General features: G+C 48.3%; 1 protein-coding gene across 1 annotated transcript in view; it reads right to left on the minus strand.

Moving 5' to 3' along the window:
* Positions 1-5,270: 5,270 nt before the first annotated feature.
* DYNLT1 (dynein light chain Tctex-type 1) overlaps positions 5,271-19,975 on the minus strand; it is a 69,701-nt gene continuing 54,996 nt past the window's right edge. Inside the window, exons 4-5 of the mRNA XM_063919733.1 lie at positions 12,635-12,712; positions 5,271-5,617 (exon numbers count right to left, since the gene is read on the minus strand). Coding sequence (XP_063775803.1) covers positions 5,547-5,617; positions 12,635-12,712 — 149 coding nt within the window. The 3' untranslated portion in view covers positions 5,271-5,546. The remainder of the gene's footprint in view (positions 5,618-12,634; positions 12,713-19,975) is intronic.

Raw genomic sequence — 19,975 nt, forward strand, 5'->3', positions numbered from 1 at the left:
CGCCATATACGGTGATAGTGTTTTGCTGTCACGTCCTTCCTAGCCTTTATCAGCGTAGGAATAACTTCATCCGGAATGCCTTTTTCCGCTAGGATCCTGCGTTCAACCGCCATGCCGTCAAACGCAGCCGCGGTAAGTCTTGGAACAGACAGGGCCCCTGTTGCAACAGGTCCTGTCTGAGAGGCATAGGCCATGGGTCCTCTGTGAGCATTTCTTACAGTTCCGGGTACCAAGTCCTTCTTGGCCAATCCGGAACAATGAGTATTGTTCTCACTCCTCTTTTTCTTACGATTCTCAGCACCTTGGGTATGAGAGGAAGAAGAGGAAACACATAGACCGACTGGAACACCCACGGTGTTACTAGTGCGTCCACAGCTATCGCCTGAGGGTCTCTTGACCTGGCGCAATATCTCTGCAGCTTTTTGTTGAGACGGGACGCCATCATGTCCACCTGTGGCAGTTCCCATCGATTTGTAATCTGAGTGAAGACTTCGTGATGAAGTCCCCACTCTCCCGGGTGGAGGTCGTGCCTGCTGAGGAAGTCTGCTTCCCAGTTGTCCACTCCCGGAATGAACACTGCTGACAGTGCTTGCACGTGATTCTCCGCCCAACGAGAATCCTGGTGGCTTCCGCCATCGCCACTCTGCTTCTTGTGCCGCCCTGGCGGTTTACATGAGCCACTGCGGTGATGTTGTCTGACTGAATCAGCACCGGTTGGTTGCGAAGCAGAGGCTCCGTTTGACTCAGGGCGTTGTATATGGCCCTTAGTTCCAGGATATTTATGTGCAGACAAGCCTCCTGACTTGACCACAACCCTTGGAAGTTTCTTCCCTGAGTGACTGCCCCCCATCCTCGGAGGCTCGCATCCGTGGTCACCAGGACCCAATCCTGTATGCCGAACCTGCGGCCCTCGAGAAGGTGAGCACTCTGCAGCCACCACAGAAGAGACACCCTGGCCCTCGGGCACAGGGTGATTGGCCGATGCATCTGAAGATGCGATCCGGACCACTTGTCCAACAGATCCCACTGAAAGATCCTCGCATGGAACCTGCCGAAGGGAATGGCTTCGTACGATGCCACCATCTTTCCCAGGACTCGCGTGCAGTGATGCACCAACACCTGTTTCGGTTTTAAGAGGTCTCTGACTAGAGTCACGAGCTCCTGAGCCTTCTCCGCCGGGAGAAACACCTTCTTCTGGTCTGTGTCCAGAATCATGCCCAGAAAGGGCAGACGCGTCGTAGGAATCAGCTGCGACTTTGGGATATTCAGAATCCAGCCATGCTGCTGCAACACTTCCTGAGAGTGTGCTACGCTGATCAGCAACTGCTCTCTGGACCTCGCCTTTATGAGGAGATCGTCCAAGTATGGGATAACTGTGACTCCTTGCTTTCTCAGGATCACCATCATTTCTGCCATTACCTTGGTAAATATTCTCGTTGCCGCGGAGAGCCCAAACTGCAACGTCTGGAATTGGTAATGACAGTCATGTACCACAAATCTGAGGTACTCCTGATGAGGTGGATTAATGGGGACATGCAAGTAAGCATCCTTGATGTCCAGAGACACCATAAAATCCCCCTCTTCCAGGCTTGCAATGACCGCTCTGAGCGATTCCATTTTGAACTTGTATCTTTTCAGATAAATGTTCAGGGACTTTAAATTCAATATGGGTCTGACCGAACCGTCCGGTTTCGGTACCACAAACATTGTGGAATAGTATCCCCTTCCCTGTTGAAGGAGGGGAACCTTTACCACCACCTGCTGGAGATATAACCTGTGAATTGCCGCTAACACTACTTCCCTTTCCATGGGGGAAGCTGGCAGGGCCGATTTGAGGTAACGGTGAGGGGGCATCACTTCGAATTCCAGCTTGTATCCCTGAGACACAATCTGTATAGCCCAGGGATCCACCTGTGAGCAAATCCACTGGTGGCTGAAATTTCGGAGACGCGCCCCCACCGCTCCTGGCTCCACCTGTGGAGCCCCAGCGTCATGCGGTGGATTTAGTGGAAGCCGGGGAGGACTTCTGTTCCTGGGAACTAGCTGTATGGTGCAGCTTCTTTCCTCTACCCCTGCCTCTGGCAAGAAAGGATGCACCTCTGACTTTCTTGCTTCTTTGTGATCGAAAGGACTGCATTTGGTAATACGATGCTTTCTTAGGCTGTGAGGGAATATATGGCAAAAAATTTGACTTCCCAGCCGTAGCTGTGGAAACTAGGTCCGAGAGAACGTCCCCAAACAATTCCTCACCCTTGTGGGGTAAAACCTCCATGTGCTTTTTAGAGTCGGCATCGCCTGTCCATTGCCGAGTCCACAGGACCCTTCTGGCAGAAATTGACATTGCATTAATTCTAGAGCCCAGTAGGCAAATGTCCCTCTGGGCATCCCTCATATATAGGACAGCGTCTTTTATATGCCACAGGGTCAGTAAAATAGTATCCTTGTCTAAGGTATCCAGTTCCTCAGACAGTGTATCTGTCCATGCTGCTACAGCACTACACATCCAGGCCGACGCAATTGCCGGCCTCAGTAGAGTACCTGAATGTGTATAAACAGACTTCAGGATACCTTCCTGCTTCCTATCCGCAGGATCCTTTAGCGAGGCCGTATCCTGTGACGGCAGGGCCACCTTCTTAGATAAGCGTGTCAGAGCTTTACCTACCCTAGGGGAGGATTCCCAGAGCATCCTGTCCGTTGGCGGGAAAGGGTACGCCATAAGTAACCTTTTGGAAATCAGCACTTTCTTATCAGGAGAATCCCAAGCTTTTTCAGAACTCATTTAACTCATGTGAAGGGGGAAAAGTCACCTCTTGCTTTTTCTCCCCATACATATAAACCCTCATGTCAGGGACAGGGTTTACCTCTGATATGTGCAATACATCCTTCATTGCTATAATCATGTAGCGGATGGCTTTAACCATTTTAGGCTGCAATTTTGCATCATCGTCATCGACACTGGAGTCAGAATCCGTGTCGATATCTGTGTCAACAATTTGGGATAGTGGGTGCTTCTGAGACCCTGACAGCCTCTGCGCTGTAGGATCAGGCATGGGCTGAGACCCCGACTGTCCCAAGGCATCAGCTTTATCCAACCTTTTATGCAAGGAGTTTACATTATCATTTAACACCTTCCACATATCCATCCAATCAGGTGTCGGCGGAGACACGTCATTCATCTGCACCTGCTCTGCCTCCACATAGCTCTCCTCGTCAAACATGTCGACACACTCGTACCGACACACCACACACACAGGGGATGCTCTATATGAGGACAGGACCCCCACAAGGCCTTTTGGAGAGACAGAGAGAGAGTATGCCAGCACACACCCCAGCGCTATATGACCCAGGAATCACACAGTAACTTAGTGTTTACCCAGTAGCTGCTGTATATATGATTAATGCGCTAAATTTATGTGCCCCCTCTCTTTTTACCCTCTTTCTACCGTGAGTCTGCAGGGGAGAGCCTGGGGAGGTTCCTCTCAGCGGAGCGGTGGAGAGAAAATGGCGCTGGTGAGTGCTGAGGAAGAAGGCCCCGCCCCCTCAGCGGCGGGCTTCTGTCCCGCGATTTTGTGTAAAATTAATGGCGGGGGCTCATGCATAATACAGTGCCCAGCTGTATATATGCTGCTTTTTTGCCAGGAGGTAATCAATTGCTGCCCAGAGCGCCCCCCCCTGCGCCCTACAGTGACCGGAGTGTGTGGGTTAGTGTGGGCGCAATGGCGCACAGCTGCAGTGCTGTGCGCTACCTTATATGAAGACAGGAGTCTTCTGCCGCCGACTTTGACGTCTTCTTGCTTCAACCCGCCGGCTTCTGTCTTCTGGCTCTGCGAGGGGGACAGCGGCGCGGCTCCGGGAACGGACGACCAAGGTTAGGTTCCTGTGTTCGATCCCTCTGGAGCTAATGGTGTCCAGTAGCCTAAGAAGCGCAACCTAGCCGCAGTTAGTAGGTTTGCTTCTCTCCCCTCAGTCCCACGTAGCAGAGAGTCTGTTGCCAGCAGAAGCGCTCTGAAAATAAAAAACCTAACTAAAATACTTTCTTATTAGCAAGCTCAGGAGAGCTCACTAAAATGCACCCAGCTCTGTCCGGACACAGACTCTAACTGAGTTATGGAGGAGGGGCATAGAGGGAGGAGCCAGTGCACACCAGTAGTACTAAATCTTTCTTAGAGTGCCCAGTCTCCTGCGGAGCCAGTCTATTCCCCATGGTCCTTACGGAGTCCCCAGCATCCACTAGGACGTTAGAGAAAATGGCACTGGTGAGTGCTGAGGAAGAAGCCCCGCCCCCTCAGCGGCGGGTTTCTGTCCCGCGTTTATGTACAGTATTATGGCGGGGGCTCATACATATATACAGTGCCCAACTGTATATATGCCTAACTTTTGCCAAGAGGTCCTAATTGCTGCCCAGGGCGCCCCCCCCCCCCCCCTGCGCCCTGCACCCTACAGTGACCGGAGTATGTGGGTGTAGTGTGGGAGCAATGGCGCACAGCTGCAGTGCTGTGCGCTACCTCAGTGAAGACTGGAGTCTTCTGCCGCCGATTTCGAAGTCTTCTTGCTTCTTCCACCCGGCTTCTGTCTTCGGCTCTGCGAGGGGGACGGTGGCGCGGCTCCGGGATCGGACGACAAAGGGTGAGATCCTGTGTACGATCCCTCTGGAGCTAATGGTGTCCAGTAGCCTAAGAAGCAGGACCTATCTGCAGAGAGTAGGGCTGCTTCTCTCCCCTCAGTCCCACGATGCAGGGAGTCTGTTTTCTTATAGCAAGCTCAGGAGAGCTCACTAAATAGCACCCAGCTCGTCCGGGCACAGATTCAAACTGAGGTCTGGAGGAGGGACATAGAGGGGGGAGCCAGAGCACACCAGAATCTAAATTCTTTCTTAAAGTGCCCATGTCTCCTGCGGAGCCCGTCTATTCCCCATGGTCCTTACGGAGTCCCCAGCATCCACTAGGACGTTAGAGAAATTATATTAAGTTTTATATGTTAGTAAATGTGTTTTAACCGTGGTAGCCCAATATTGGTTGAGATAGAATTAAAATCGATCTGAAAGCGATCAAAATTTAACAAAATTGACCTTTAGTAAATATACCCATCTTTTCACCTGAAAACAGAATTTTTCGGGCTCACAAAACGGTATCTAATTGAATTGCCCAAAGCTAAAAAATGCATATGTTCCATTTTTGCACCCAAAAAAATACCAGGGCTAACTGAATTACCCCCTCATTTTTTTTCTACACAAAATGCATAACATTAATTGAAAAGAAAAATCTAAAAAATATTTGAAACAATAATTTATTTTGTACTAGCTAAAATATGAAATGTGACAGTGTATTAAATGCATTAATTAAAGCAAGTTTTATAGTGGCACTTTCAGATTGTAGCACCTTAAATCACATGTAGGTTCAATAACTGAGAAGGACAAAAAAAATAATAAATTCACATAAAGGGATTAGTGGAAACGGTGACAAACTGAAACACAAAAAAGTTAAACTCAAGGAATTTCAAAGTGTTCAAATCTGATAAGGTAAAATGACACGACATAGGGGGAAAGGTCATATTGCAAGTCCAAAGGCACTGACTATACAGTACATAGTCTTGTTCTCCCATCTCACAGTGCAGCTCCCTGCAAAAGACAAACAAAAATAAATTATATATAAACTCCCGGCTATATAATTGGAAACAGCAATATGAACTTAAGGCTGCAGACACAATTTTTTTTTTTTTAAACACGAGCAGATTTCTGTTTGATTTAGGTATGAACAGCCATTATGCACATAAACATTAGAGCAAGTGCAAAAAAGCATAGCGTATGCAATGTCCAGTGTCCATCTACAATGTTCATGCATATACTCTACCAATTCACTATAGTGATCTATGACCCCATTTATATATATATATTTATAATATACTGTCTTGTGTTGGGGGCGGGGCGACTGACACCGAGTTGGTTGGCCAGTGGCTAGCGAGGAAAGCATTGTCTCTAGTCAGTGACAGGGTCGCGGAAATACATTTTGCTGGTGTGATGCTGGAACCAATGCTCATGCTGTCTGTGCCATCCTGACAATCCTGAATAACCTACAGCAAGCTGGCTCAGCATGACACGTGTGGGCAATCAATCACTGCATGGTTTGCCACAAGATATCCACATACACACTAGACACCTAGGAGTTTATTTATCAAGAGTCAGGTTGTAAAACCCATAATTTAAGATCATGTTTCTGCCCGGTATTTAAAAGGGCTACGTCTTGCTAGTAGAAGCAATGTCCTTTAACATAACGCGCAGAAAGATGATCTGAAATTATGGGTTTAAAAACCACACTATTGATAAATAGAAGTGCTGACCTACTCTTCCTTCAGCATGTCATTTAAAGGAAGAAGTTGAAGAGAAGGAGCTGTACGCTAGAAATAGCTAACCAGTTAAGTTTTAGTACCTAAGCCCTCACTATACCCCTCTGTCAGCAGTGTCCCCCAGATGGATGAAGGTGAAAAGAATAATAAGAATTTACTTACCGATAATTCTATTTCTCGGAGTCCGTAGTGGATGCTGGGGTTCCTGAAAGGACCATGGGGAATAGCGGCTCCGCAGGAGACAGGGCACAAAAAGTAAAGCTTTCCGATCAGGTGGTGTGCACTGGCTCCTCCCAACATGACCCTCCTCCAAGCCTCAGTTAGGTACTGTGCCCGGACGAGCGTACACAATAAGGGAGGAATTTTGAATCCCGGGTAAGACTCATACCAGCCACACCAATCACACCGTACAACTTGTGATCAAACCCAGTTAACAGTATGATAACAGAGGAGCCTCTGAAAGATGGCTTCCTAAACAATAACCCGAATTAGTTAACAATAACTATGTACAATTATTGCAGATAATCCGCACTTGGGATGGGCGCCCAGCATCCACTACGGACTCCGAGAAATAGAATTATCGGTAAGTAAATTCTTATTTTCTCTATCGTCCTAGTGGATGCTGGGGTTCCTGAAAGGACCATGGGGATTATACCAAAGCTCCCAAACGGGCGGGAGAGTGCGGATGACTCTGCAGCACCGAATGAGAGAACTCCAGGTCCTCCTTAGCCAGAGTATCAAATTTGTAAAATTTTACAAACGTGTTCTCCCCTGACCACGTAGCTGCTCGGCAAAGTTGTAATGCCGAGACCCCTCGGGCAGCCGCCCAAGATGAGCCCACCTTCCTTGTGGAGTGGGCCTTTACAGATTTAGGCTGTGGCAGGCCTGCCACAGAATGTGCAAGTTGGATTGTGCTACAGATCCAACGAGCAATCGTCTGCTTAGACGCAGGAGCACCCATCTTGTTGGGTGCATACAATATAAACAACGAGTCAGATTTTCTGACTCCAGCTGTCCTTGCAATATATATTTTTAATGCTCTGACAACGTCCAGTAACTTGGAGTCCTCCAAGTCACTAGTAGCCGCAGGCACTACAATAGGCTGGTTCAGATGAAATGCTGACACCACCTTAGGGAGAAAATGCGGACGAGTCCGCAGTTCTGCCCTGTCCGAATGGAAAATCAGATATGGGCTTTTGTAAGATAAAGCTGCCAGTTCTGACACTCTCCTGGCCGAAGCCAGGGCTAGTAACATGGTCACTTTCCATGTGAGATATTTTAAATCCACCTTTTTTAGTGGTTCAAACCAATGAGATTTTAGAAATTCCAAAACCACATTGAGATCCCACGGTGCCACTGGAGGCACCACAGGAGGCTGTATATGCAGCACTCCCTTAACAAAAGTCTGGACTTCAGGAACTGAAGCCAATTCTTTTTGAAAGAAAATCGACAGGGCCGAAATTTGAACCTTAATAGATCCCAATTTGAGACCCATAGACAATCCTGATTGCAGGAAATGTAGGAATCGACCCAGTTGAAATTCCTCCGTCGGAGCACTCCGATCCTCGCACCACGCAACATATCTTCGCCAAATGCGGTGATAGTGTTGCACGGTTACTTCCTTCCTTGCTTTAATCAAAGTAGGAATGACTTCTTCCGGCATGCCTTTTTCCTTTAGGATCCGGCGTTCAACCGCCATGCCGTCAAACGCAGCCGCGGTAAGTCTTGAAACAGACAGGGACCCTGCTGAAGCAAGTCCCTCCTTAGAGGTAGAGGCCACGGATCTTCCGTGATCATCTCTTGAAGTTCCGGGTACCAAGTCCTTCTTGGCCAATCCGGAACCACTCGTATCGTTCTTACGCCTCTTTGCCGTATAATTCTCAATACTTTTGGTATGAGAGGCAGAGGAGGAAACACATACACCGACTGGTACACCCAAGGCGTTACCAGCGCGTCCACAGCTATTGCCTGCAGATCTCTTGACCTGGCGCAATACCTGTCCAGTTTTTTGTTGAGGCGAGACGCCATCATGTCCACCATTGGTCTTTCCCAACGGGTTACCAGCATGTGGAAGACTTCCGGATGAAGTCCCCACTCTCCCGGGTGAAGGTCGTGTCTGCTGAGGAAGTCTGCTTCCCAGTTGTCCACTCCCGGGATGAACACTGCTGACAGTGCTATCAGATGATTCTCTGCCCAGCGAAGAATCCTTGCAGCTTCTGCCATTGCACTCCTGCTTCTTGTGCCGCCCTGTCTGTTTACATGGGCGACTGCCGTGATGTTGTCCGACTGGATCAACACCGGTTTTCCTTGAAGCAGAGGTTCTGCCTGGCTTAGAGCATTGTAGATTGCTCTTAGTTCCAGAATGTTTATGTGAAGAGACGTTTCCAGGCTCGTCCACACTCCCTGGAAGTTTCTTCCTTGTGTGACTGCTCCCCAGCCTCTCAGGCTGGCGTCCGTGGTCACCAGGATCCAATCCTGTATGCCGAATCTGCGGCCCTCCAATAGATGAGCACTCTGCAACCACCACAGAAGAGATACCCTTGTCCTTGGAGACAGGGTTATCCGCTGGTGCATCTGAAGATGCGACCCTGACCATTTGTCCAACAGATCCCTCTGGAAAATTCGTGCATGGAATCTGCCGAATGGAATTGCTTCGTAAGAAGCCACCATTTTTCCCAGGACTCTTGTGCATTGATGTACAGACACCTTTCCTGGTTTTAGGAGGTTCCTGACAAGCTCGGATAACTCCTTGGCTTTTTCCTCCGGGAGAAAAACCTTTTTCTGAACCGTGTCCAGAATCATCCCTAGGAACAGCAGACGAGTTGTCGGCATTAACTGGGATTTTGGAATATTCAGAATCCAGCCGTGCTGTTTTAGCACTTCTTGAGACAGTGCTAATCCCCTCTCTAGCTGTTCTCTGGACCTTGCCCTTATTAGGAGATCGTCCAAGTATGGGATAATTAATACGCCTTTTCTTCGAAGAAGAATCATCATCTCGGCCATTACCTTTGTAAAGACCCGAGGTGCCGTGGACAATCCGAACGGCAGCGTCTGAAACGGATAGTGACAGTTTTGTACAACGAACCTGAGGTACCCCTGGTGTGAGGGGTAAATTGGAACGTGGAGGTACGCATCCTTGATGTCCAAGGACACCATAAAGTCCCCTTCTTCCAGGTTCGCTATCACTGCTCTGAGTGACTCCATTTTGAACTTGAACTTCTTTATGTACAGGTTCAAGGACTTCAGATTTAGAATAGGTCTTACCGAGCCGTCCGGCTTCGGTACCACAAATAGAGTGGAATAATACCCCTTTCCCTGTTGTAGAAGAGGTACCTTGACTATCACCTGCTGAGAGTACAGCTTGTGAATGGCTTCCAAAACCGTCTCCCTTTCGGAGGGGGACGTTGGTAAAGCAGACTTCAGGAAACGGCGAGGCGGATCTGTCTCTAGTTCCAACCTGTACCCCTGAGATATTATCTGCAGGATCCAGGGATCTACCTGCGAGTGAGCCCACTGCGCGCTGAAATTCTTGAGACGACCGCCCACCGCCCCCGAGTCCGCTTGAGAAGCCCCAGCGTCATGCTGAGGCTTTTGTAGAAGCGGGGGAGGGCTTCTGTTCCTGGGAAGGAGCTGCCTGTTGGTGTCTCTTCCCCCTTCCTCTGCCTCGTGGCAGATATGAATATCCCTTTGCTCTCTTGTTTTTAAAGGAACGAAAGGGCTGCGGTTGAAAAGTCGGTGTCTTTTTCTGTTGGGGAGTAGCTTGAGGTAAAAAGGTGGATTTCCCGGCTGTAGCCGTGGCCACCAAATCTGATAGACCGACTCCAAATAACTCCTCCCCTTTATACGGCAAAACTTCCATATGCCGTTTTGAGTCCGCATCGCCTGACCACTGTCGCGTCCATAAACTTCTTCTGGCCGAAATGGACATAGCACTTACCCGTGACGCCAGTGTGCAGATATCCCTCTGTGCATCACGCATATAAAGAAATGCATCCTTTATTTGCTCTAAAGACAGTAAAACATTGTCCCTATCCAGGGTATCAATATTTTCAATCAGGGACTCTGACCAAGCTACTCCAGCACTGCACATCCAGGCTGTCGCTATAGCTGGTCGTAGTATAACACCTGTATGTGTGTATATACTCTTTTGGATATTTTCCATCCTCCTATCTGCTGGATCTTTAAGTGCGGCCGTCTCAGGAGAGGGTAACGCCACTTGTTTAGATAAGCGTGTGAGTGCCTTATCCACCCTAGGAGGTGTTTCCCAGCGCGCCCTAACCTCTGACGGGAAAGGGTATAAAGCTAATAACTTCTTTGAAATTAGCATCTTTTTATCGGGGGCAACCCACGCTTCATCACATACATCATTTAGTTCTTCTGATTCAGGAAAAACTATAGGTAGTTTTTTCACACCCCACATAATACCCTGTTTAGTGGTACCTGTAGTATCAGCTAAATGTAACGCCTCCTTCATTGCCAAAATCATATAACGTGTGGCCCTACTGGAAAATACGGTTGATTCGTCACCGTCGCCACTGGAATCAGTGCCTGTGTCTGGGTCTGTGTCGACCGACTGAGGCAAAGGGCGTTTTACAGCCCCTGACGGTGTTTGAGGCGCCTGGACAGGCACTAACTGATTGTCCGGCCGTCTCATGTCGTCAAACGACTGCTTTAGCGTGTTGACACTATCCCGTAATTCCATAAATAAAGGCATCCATTCTGGTGTCGACCCCCTAGGAGGTGACATCCCCATATTTGGCAATTGCTCCGCCTCCACACCAATATCGTCCTCATACATGTCGACACACACGTACCGACACACAGCAGACACACAGGGAATGCTCTTAACGAAGACAGGACCCCACTAGCCCTTTGGGGAGACAGAGGGAGAGTTTGCCAGCACACACCAAAAGCGCTATATATGACAGGGATAGCCTTATAATAAGTGCTCCCTGTATAGCTGCTTTTATAATATAATTTTTGCCACTATTTTGCCCCCCCTCTCTTGTTTTACCCTGTTTCTGTAGTGCAGTGCAGGGGAGAGACCTGGGAGCCGTCCTGACCAGCGGAGCTGTGTAAGGAAAATGGCGCTGTGTGCTGAGGAGATAGGCCCCGCCCCTTTTCCGGCGGGCTCGTCTCCCGCTCTTTAGTGTATTCTGGCAGGGGTTAAATATCTCCATATAGCCCCCGGAGGCTATATGTGAGGTATTTTTTAGCCAAATAGGTTTTCATTTGCCTCCCAGGGCGCTCCCCTCCCAGCGCCCTGCACCCTCAGTGACTGCCGTGTGAAGTGTGCGGAGAGGAAAATGGCGCACAGCTGCAGTGCTGTGCGCTACCTTTAGAAGACTGAGGAGTCTTCTGCCGCCGATTCTGGACCTCTTCATGTTTCAGCATCTGCAAGGGGGCCGGCGGCGAGGCTCCGGTGACCATCCAGGCTGTACCTGTGATCGTCCCTCTGGAGCTGATGTCCAGTAGCCAAGAAGCCAATCCATCCTGCACGCAGGTGAGTTCACTTCTTCTCCCCTAAGTCCCTCGTTGCAGTGATCCTGTTGCCAGCAGGACTCACTGTAAAATAAAAAACCTAAGCTAAACTTTCTCTAAGCAGCTCTTTAGGAGAGCCACCTAGATTGCACCCTTCTCGGCCGGGCACAAAAATCTAACTGAGGCTTGGAGGAGGGTCATGGGGGGAGGAGCCAGTGCACACCACCTGATCGGAAAGCTTTACTTTTTGTGCCCTGTCTCCTGCGGAGCCGCTATTCCCCATGGTCCTTTCAGGAACCCCAGCATCCACTAGGACGATAGAGAAAAATCAATAGACTATAGGTCTGCAAACTCGGTCCTCATTACCCCACAGTGCCTGTTTAGCAGGTCTCCTCACAGAATCACAAGTGACATAATTAACTCCACCTGTGGACCTTTTAAAATGTGTCTGTGAGTAATTAATACACCTGTGCACCTGCTGGGTTACCTGCAAAACATGCACTGTGTGGGGTAATGAGGACCGAGTTTGCAGACCTATGCAATAGACCACAGGTTCTCAAACTCGGTCCTCAGGACCCCACACGGTGCATGTTTTGCAGGTAACCCAGCAGGTGCACAGGTGTATTAATTACTCACAGACGCATTTTAAAAGGTCCACAGGTGGAGTTAATTATGTCACTTGTGATTCTGAGGAGACCTGCAAAACATGCACTGTGTGGGGTCCTGAGGACCGAGTTTGAGAACCTATGCAATAGACAAATACAATAAGGGAATTATCCCGAAGTTACACTTTCCAAAGAACTATCCTTACCATCTGTTGCATTATCCCAAAAACAGGAGCTTGCAGTATGAAGACCAGCACCATTCTTTTGCATGATCACACACGTAACTGTGAAGACAGGGTGTTCATTTAACATGTTTTTTTTCAATTGAAACAAATATTGCACATCTATACGAGAAAAAGAGCAACAATCTGTTTTCATTGCATTAACATGTAATATTTTTATGGCTTAAAAGTGGCTATATAGTCATGAGTCATGTAATATTAGCATAAAGTACAGAGGTCTTGGGTTCGATTCCCATGAGGTCTTAGCTTTGAGGAGTTTGTATGTTTTTCCCATGTTTGATTTGGTGTCCTGCAGGTACTCCAGTGTTAACTGAATTTTTGACAAACATAAATTAACCCTAGAGTATACGGTGTGCGCGTCCATATGGTACGGAATATCAATTGTAAGCTCCACTGGGAAAGGGACTGATGTGACTGACTGCATAGTCTCTGTGAAGTGTTGCTTAATATGTATACGCTATGTAAAATTTAATAAGTACAAGCAACTATACAATTTATTTTTAATTAACTGTATACGCTAATATATTTCAATCAAAATATATGAAATCTCCATGTTATCGTGTTCTTTGGCAGACTAAAATAGGATTTTAATATACCTACCGGTAAATCCTTTTCTCGTAGCCCAGAAGGGATACTCGGGTCACTTAGTAAGATGGGGTATAGATGGGGTCCAAAGGAGCCATGGCACTTAAATACTTCAAACAGGGTGTGCTGGTTCTTCCCCTCTATGCCCCTCCCACAGCTCAGTCTAGGAAAACTGTGATGGGAGCCTAGGCGTAGGCCCATATCCACTCCTGCCTAAAGAAATCGTAGGAAACGACCCAGATTGAAATCAGCAACAGGATACTGTCGACCCTCACACCAAGAGCCATAACATAACATATGCGGTGGTAATGTTTAGACGTTACCCCTTTCCTGGCTTGGATCATGGTTCAAATTACCTAGTCAGAAATTCCCATCTTAGCTAGAATCTCCCTTTCAACCGCCAAGCCATTAAACAAAGCCATTGTAAGTCCGGATAAACGAACGGACCTTGTTGAAGAAGATCCTCCCTTAGCGGCAGGAGCCACGGGTCTTCTACTGCTAGGGCCAGAAGGTCTGCATGCCAAACCCTTCTTAGCCAGTCTGGGGCAATCAGAATTGCCTGAAAACTTTCCCTGTTTATCCGTTTTAGAATTCTTGGAAGCAATGGAAATGGAGGGAACAGATACACCGATTGGTATATCCAAGGGGTTGTCAGCGCATCTACTGCTGCCGCTCGAAAGTCGCTTGTTCAGGAGCAATAACGATTTAGCTTTTTGTTGAGGCAGACAGCCCCACTGGTCTGTTATCATCCAAAACAACGGTGGCTGTAGACCCACTCCCCTGGGTGTAGGTCGTGTCTGCTTAGGAAGTCCGCTTCCCAATTGTCTATTCCTGAAATTAATATGGCCGAGATTGCCCTTGCATTCTCTTCTGTCCAGAGAAGAATCTTGGATATTTCTCTCATGCACGCTCTGCTTTTCGTTCCTTCTTGTTGGTATATATATGCCACTGCCGTGGCATTGTCCGTCTGGACCTGTATGGCCCGATCTCGAAGCAGGTGGGAGGCTTGAAGTAGAGCACTGTATATTGCCCTGAGTTCCAGAATATTTATCGAAAGACTGGCTTCGTGGCTTGACCACCTGATGAGGCTGCCATATGGGAATATAGAAGAAGGCATCCTTTATATCAAGGGATACTAGGAATTCCTCTTCCTCCAGTCCTGAAATCACTGCTTTCAGTGACTCCAACTTGAATTTGAAAACCTTCAGGTATGAGTTTAAGGATCTGAGATTCAAAATTGGTCTGACCGCACTGTCCGGTTTCGGTAACCACAAACAGGCTGGAATAATATCCCCTGTATCTCTGATGAATTGGTACTGGAATTATGACCTGAGTCTGGACCAGTTTCTGAATAGCTACCAACAAAGTTTTCCGGAGTGTCTCGGAAGCTGGCAAGCTTGATTTGAAGAATCTGTGAGGTGGAGCATTTTGTCTATTGTATAACTCTATTTTGTAACCCTGGGAAATTAGATCTGTTACCCAGACACCCTGGCAGGAGCTTTTCCAAATGTGGCTGAAGTACTTTAGCCAAGCTCCCACCCTAATATCTCCCAGGAGTGGGGGGACACCACCATGCTGAACTTTTTGTGGAAACAGAGGAAGTAGTATGTTCCTGTGAACTGGATGCAGTCTGTCTGCGCGTTTTTCCTCTGTTGCCTCTATTGGCATTTGAGGCACCTCTGGCTCTACCTCTAAACCTTGTCAGCCGAAAGGACTGCAGGGATGGGCCTGGATAAGCCTGAGGGGATGCAGACGGCAAAAATGTGAATTTCCCTGCCAAGGCCTGTGATATCCATTTTTCTAAATCACCTCCAAATAGTACATCCCCTTTGAAGGGTAGAGCTTCTACTCCTTTTTTAGATTCAGCGTCAGCAACCCACTGACGCAACCACAAAACTCTGCGAGCAGAAATTGCCATGGTTGTAGTTCTGGCATTTATGTTGCAAATTTCTTTGATAGTTTCGCATAAGAAAAGGGCAGACCCCTTAATATGTTGTGCAAGCTTAACCATATCAGGTAATGTGGCGTCTCCTGCAAGGCCTTTTTGTATGTTATCAGTCCAGGTATGAGTAGCCTGAGTAATCCAACAGCCAGCTATAATGGGTCTCTGAGCAGCCCTTGTAGCCAAATTCATATCCTTTAAGGTGGTTTCTATTTTCCTGTCTGCTGGATCTTTGAGATTCATAGCTCATGGCACTGGTAACACAGTCTTTTTGACAGACGTGATACCGAGGCATCAACCACAGGCGAGTTTTCCCAGAGTTTTCTCCCTTCTTGTGCAAAGGGGAAAACAGACAAGTTTTTTCGACATCTGAAACTTCTTTTCAGGATTAGCCCATGGTTCTTTAAAAGAGGTTGTCTAGTTCCTCAGAATCAGGAAAAATAAGATTTTACTTACCGATAAATCTATTTCTCGTAGTCCGTAGTGGATGCTGGGGACTCCGTCAGGACCATGGGGAATAGCGGCTCCGCAGGAGACAGGGCACAAAAGTAAAAGCTTTAGGATCAGGTGGTGTGCACTGGCTCCTCCCCCTATGACCCTCCTCCAAGCCTCAGTTAGGATACTGTGCCCGGACGAGCGTACACAATAAGGAAGGATTTTGAATCCCGGGTAAGACTCATACCAGCCACACCAATCACACTGTACAACCTGTGATCTGAACCCAGTTAACAGCATGATAACAGCGGAGCCTCTGAAAAGATGGCTCACAACAATAATAACCCGATTTTTGTAACAATAACTATGTACAAGTATTGCAGACAATCCGCACTTGGGATGGGCGCCCAGCATCCACTACGGACTACGAGAAATAGATTTATCGGTAAGTAAAATCTTATTTTCTCTGACGTCCTAGTGGATGCTGGGGACTCCGTCAGGACCATGGGGATTATACCAAAGCTCCCAAACGGGCGGGAGAGTGCGGATGACTCTGCAGCACCGAATGAGAGAACTCCAGGTCCTCTTTCGCCAGGGTATCAAATTTGTAGAATTTTACAAACGTGTTCTCCCCCGACCACGTAGCTGCTCGGCAGAGTTGTAATGCCGAGACCCCTCGGGCAGCCGCCCAGGATGAGCCCACCTTCCTTGTGGAATGGGCCTTGACAGATTTAGGCTGTGGCAGGCCTGCCACAGAATGTGCAAGTTGAAATGTGCTACAAATCCAACGAGCAATCGTCTGCTTAGAAGCAAGAGCACCCAGTTTGTTGGGTGCATACAGGATAACAGCGAGTCAGTTTTCCTGACTCCAGCCGTCCTGGAAACCTATATTTTCAGGGCCCTGACAACATCTAGCAACTTGGAGTCCTCCAAGTCCCTAGTAGCCGCAGGTACCACAATAAGCTGGTTCAGGTGAAACGCTGACACCACCTTGGGAAGAAACTGGGGACGAGTCCGCAGCTCTGCCCTGTCCGAATGGACAATCAGATATGGCTTTTGTGAGACAAAGCCGCCAATTCTGACACTCGCCTGGCCCAGGCCAGGGCCAACAGCATGGTCACTTTTCATGTGAGATATTTCAAATCCACAGATTTGAGCGGTTTAAAATGTGATTTGAGGAATCCCAGAACTACGTTGAGATCCCACAGTGCCACTGGAGGCACAAAAAGGGGGTTGTATATGCAATACTCCCTTGACAAACTTCTGGACTTCAGGAACTGAAGCCAATTCTTTCTGGAAGAAAATTGACAGGGCCGAAATTTGTACCTTAATGGACCCCAATTTGAGGCCCATAGACACTCCTGTTTGCAGGAAATGCAGGAATCGACCGAGTTGAAATTTCTTCGTGGGGCCTTCCTGGCCTCACACCACGCAACATATTTTCGCCACATGTGGTGATAATGTTTTGCGGTCACCTCCTTCCTGGCTTTGACCAGGGTAGGAATGACCTCTTTCGGAATGCCTTTTTCCCTTAGGATCTGGCGTTCCACCGCCATGCCGTCAAACGCAGCCGCGGTAAGTCTTGGAACAGACCTGGTACTTGCTGAAGCAAGTCCCTTCTTAGCGGCAGAGGCCATGAGTCCTCTGTGAGCATTTCTTGAAGTTCCGGGTGCCACGTCCTTCTTGGCCAATCCGGAGCCACGAGTATAGTTCTTACTCCTCTACGTCTTATAATTCTCAGTACCTTGGTTATGAGAAGCAGAGGAGGGAACACATACACCGACTGGTACACCCACGGTGTTACCAGAACGTCCACAGATATTGCTTGAGGGTCTCTTGACCTGGCGCAATACCTGTCCAGTTTTTTGTTCAGGCGGGACGCCATCATGTCCACCTTTGGTCTTTCCCAACGGTTCACAATCATGTGGAATACTTCCCGATGAAGTCCCCACTCTCCCGGGTGGAGGTCGTGCCTGCTGAGGAAGTCTGCTTCCCAGTTGTACACTCCCGGAATGAACACTGCTGACAGTGCTATCACATGATTTTTCGCCCAGCGAAGAATCCTTGCAGTTTCTGCCATTGCCCTCCTGCTTCTTGTGCCGCCCTGTCTGTTTACGTGGGCGACTGCCGTGATTTTGTCCCACTGGATCAATACCGGCTGACCTTGAAGCAGAGGTCTTGCTAAGCTTAGAACATTGTAAATTGCCCTTAGCTCCAGTATATTTATGTGGAGAGAAGTCTCTAGACTTGATCACACTCCCTGGAAATTTTTTTCCCTGTGTGACTGCTCCCCAGCCTCTCAGGCTGGCATCCGTGGTCACCAGGACCCAGTCCTGAATGCCGAATCTGCGGCCCTTTAGTAGATGAGCACTCTGCAGCCACCGCAGAAGAAACACCCTTGTCCTTGGAGACAGGGTTATCCGTCTGATGCATCTGAAGATGCGATCCGGACCATTTTTCCAGCAGATCCCACTGAAAAGTTCTTGCGTGAAATCTACCGAATGGAATCGCTTCGTAAGAAGCCACCATTTTTCCCAGGACCCTTGTGCAATGATGCACTGACACTTTTCCTGGTTTTAGGAGGTTCCTGACTAGCTCGGATAACTCCCTGGCTTTCTTCTCCGGGAGAAACACCTTTTTCTGGACTGTGTCCAGAATCATCCCTAGGAACAGCAGACGTGTCGTCGGAAACAGCTGAGGTTTTGGAATATTTAGAATCCACCCGTGCTGTCGTAGAACTACTTGAGATAGTGCTACTCCGACCTCCAACTGTTCTCTGGACCTTGCCCCTATCAGGAGATCGTCCATTTTCTTTGAAGAAGAATCATCATTTCGGCCATTACCTTGGTAAGGACCCGGGGTGCCGTGGACAATCCAACCGGCAGCGTCTGAAACTGATAGTGACAGTTCTGTACCACGAACCTGAGGTACCCTTGGTGAGAAGGGCAAATTGGGACATGGAGGTAAGCATCCCTGATGTCCCGGGACACCATATAGTCCCCTTCTTCCTGGTTCGCTATCACTGCTCTGAGTGACTCCATCTTGATTTGAACCTTTGTATGTAAGTGTTCAACTATTTCAGATTTAGAATAGGTCTCACCGAGCCGTCTGGCTTCAGTACCACAATATAGTGTGGAATAATACCCCTTTCCTTGTTGTAGGAGGGGTACTTTGATTATCACCTGCTGGGAATACAGCTTGTGAATTGTTTCCACTACTGCCTCCCTGTCGGAGGGAGACGTTGGTAAAGCAGACTTCAGGAACCTGCGAGGGGGAGACGTCTCGAATTTCCAATCTGTACCCCTGGGATACTACTTGTAGGATCCAGGGGTCCACTTGCGAGTGAGCCCACTGCGTGCTGAAACTCTTGAGACGACCCCACCCACCGCACCCGAGTCCGCTTGTACGGCCCCAGCGTCATGCTGAGGACTTGACAGAAGCGGTGGAGGGCTTCTGTTTCTGGGAATGGGCTGCCTGCTGCAGTCTTCTTCCCTTTCCTCTATCCCATGGCAGATATGACTGGCCTTTTGCCCGCTTGCCCTTATGGGGACGAAAGGACTGAGGCTGAAAAGACGTTGTCTTTTTCTCCTTTATACGGCAATACTTCCATGTGCCGTTTGGAATCTGCATCACCTGACCACTGTCGTGTCCATAAACAACTTCTGGCAGATATGGACATCGCACTTACTCTTGATGCCAGAGTGCAAATATCCCTCTGTGCATCTCGCATATATAGAAATGCATCCTTTAAATGCTCTATAGTCAATAAAATACTGTCCCTGTCAAGGGTATCAATATTTTCAGTCAGGGAATCCGACCAAGCCACCCCAGCGCTGCACATCCAGGCTGAGGCGATCGCTGGTCGCAGTATAACACCAGTATGTGTGTATATACTTTTTAGGATATTTTCCAGCCTCCTATCAGCTGGCTCCTTGAGGGCGGCCCTATCTGGAGACGGTACCGCCACTTGTTTTGATAAGCGTGTGAGCGCCTTATCCACCCTAAGGGGTGTTTCCCAACGCGCCCTAACTTCTGGCGGGAAAGGGTATACCGCCAATAATTTTCTATCGGGGGAAACCCACGCATCATCACACACTTCATTTAATTTATCTGATTCAGGAAAAACTACAGGTAGTTTTTTCACACTCCACATAATACCCTTTTTTGTGGTACTTGTAGTATCAGAAATATGTAACACCTCCTTCATTGCCCTTAACAAGTAACGTGTGGCCCTAAAGGAAAATACGTTTGTTTCTTCACCGTCGACACTGGAGTCAGTGTCCGTGTCTGTGTCGACCGACTGAGGTAAAAGGACGTTTTAACGCCCCTGACGGTGTTTGAGA

The sequence above is a fragment of the Pseudophryne corroboree genome, chromosome 4 (assembly GCF_028390025.1).
Source record: "Pseudophryne corroboree isolate aPseCor3 chromosome 4, aPseCor3.hap2, whole genome shotgun sequence".
NCBI classification, from domain to species: domain Eukaryota; kingdom Metazoa; phylum Chordata; class Amphibia; order Anura; family Myobatrachidae; genus Pseudophryne; species Pseudophryne corroboree.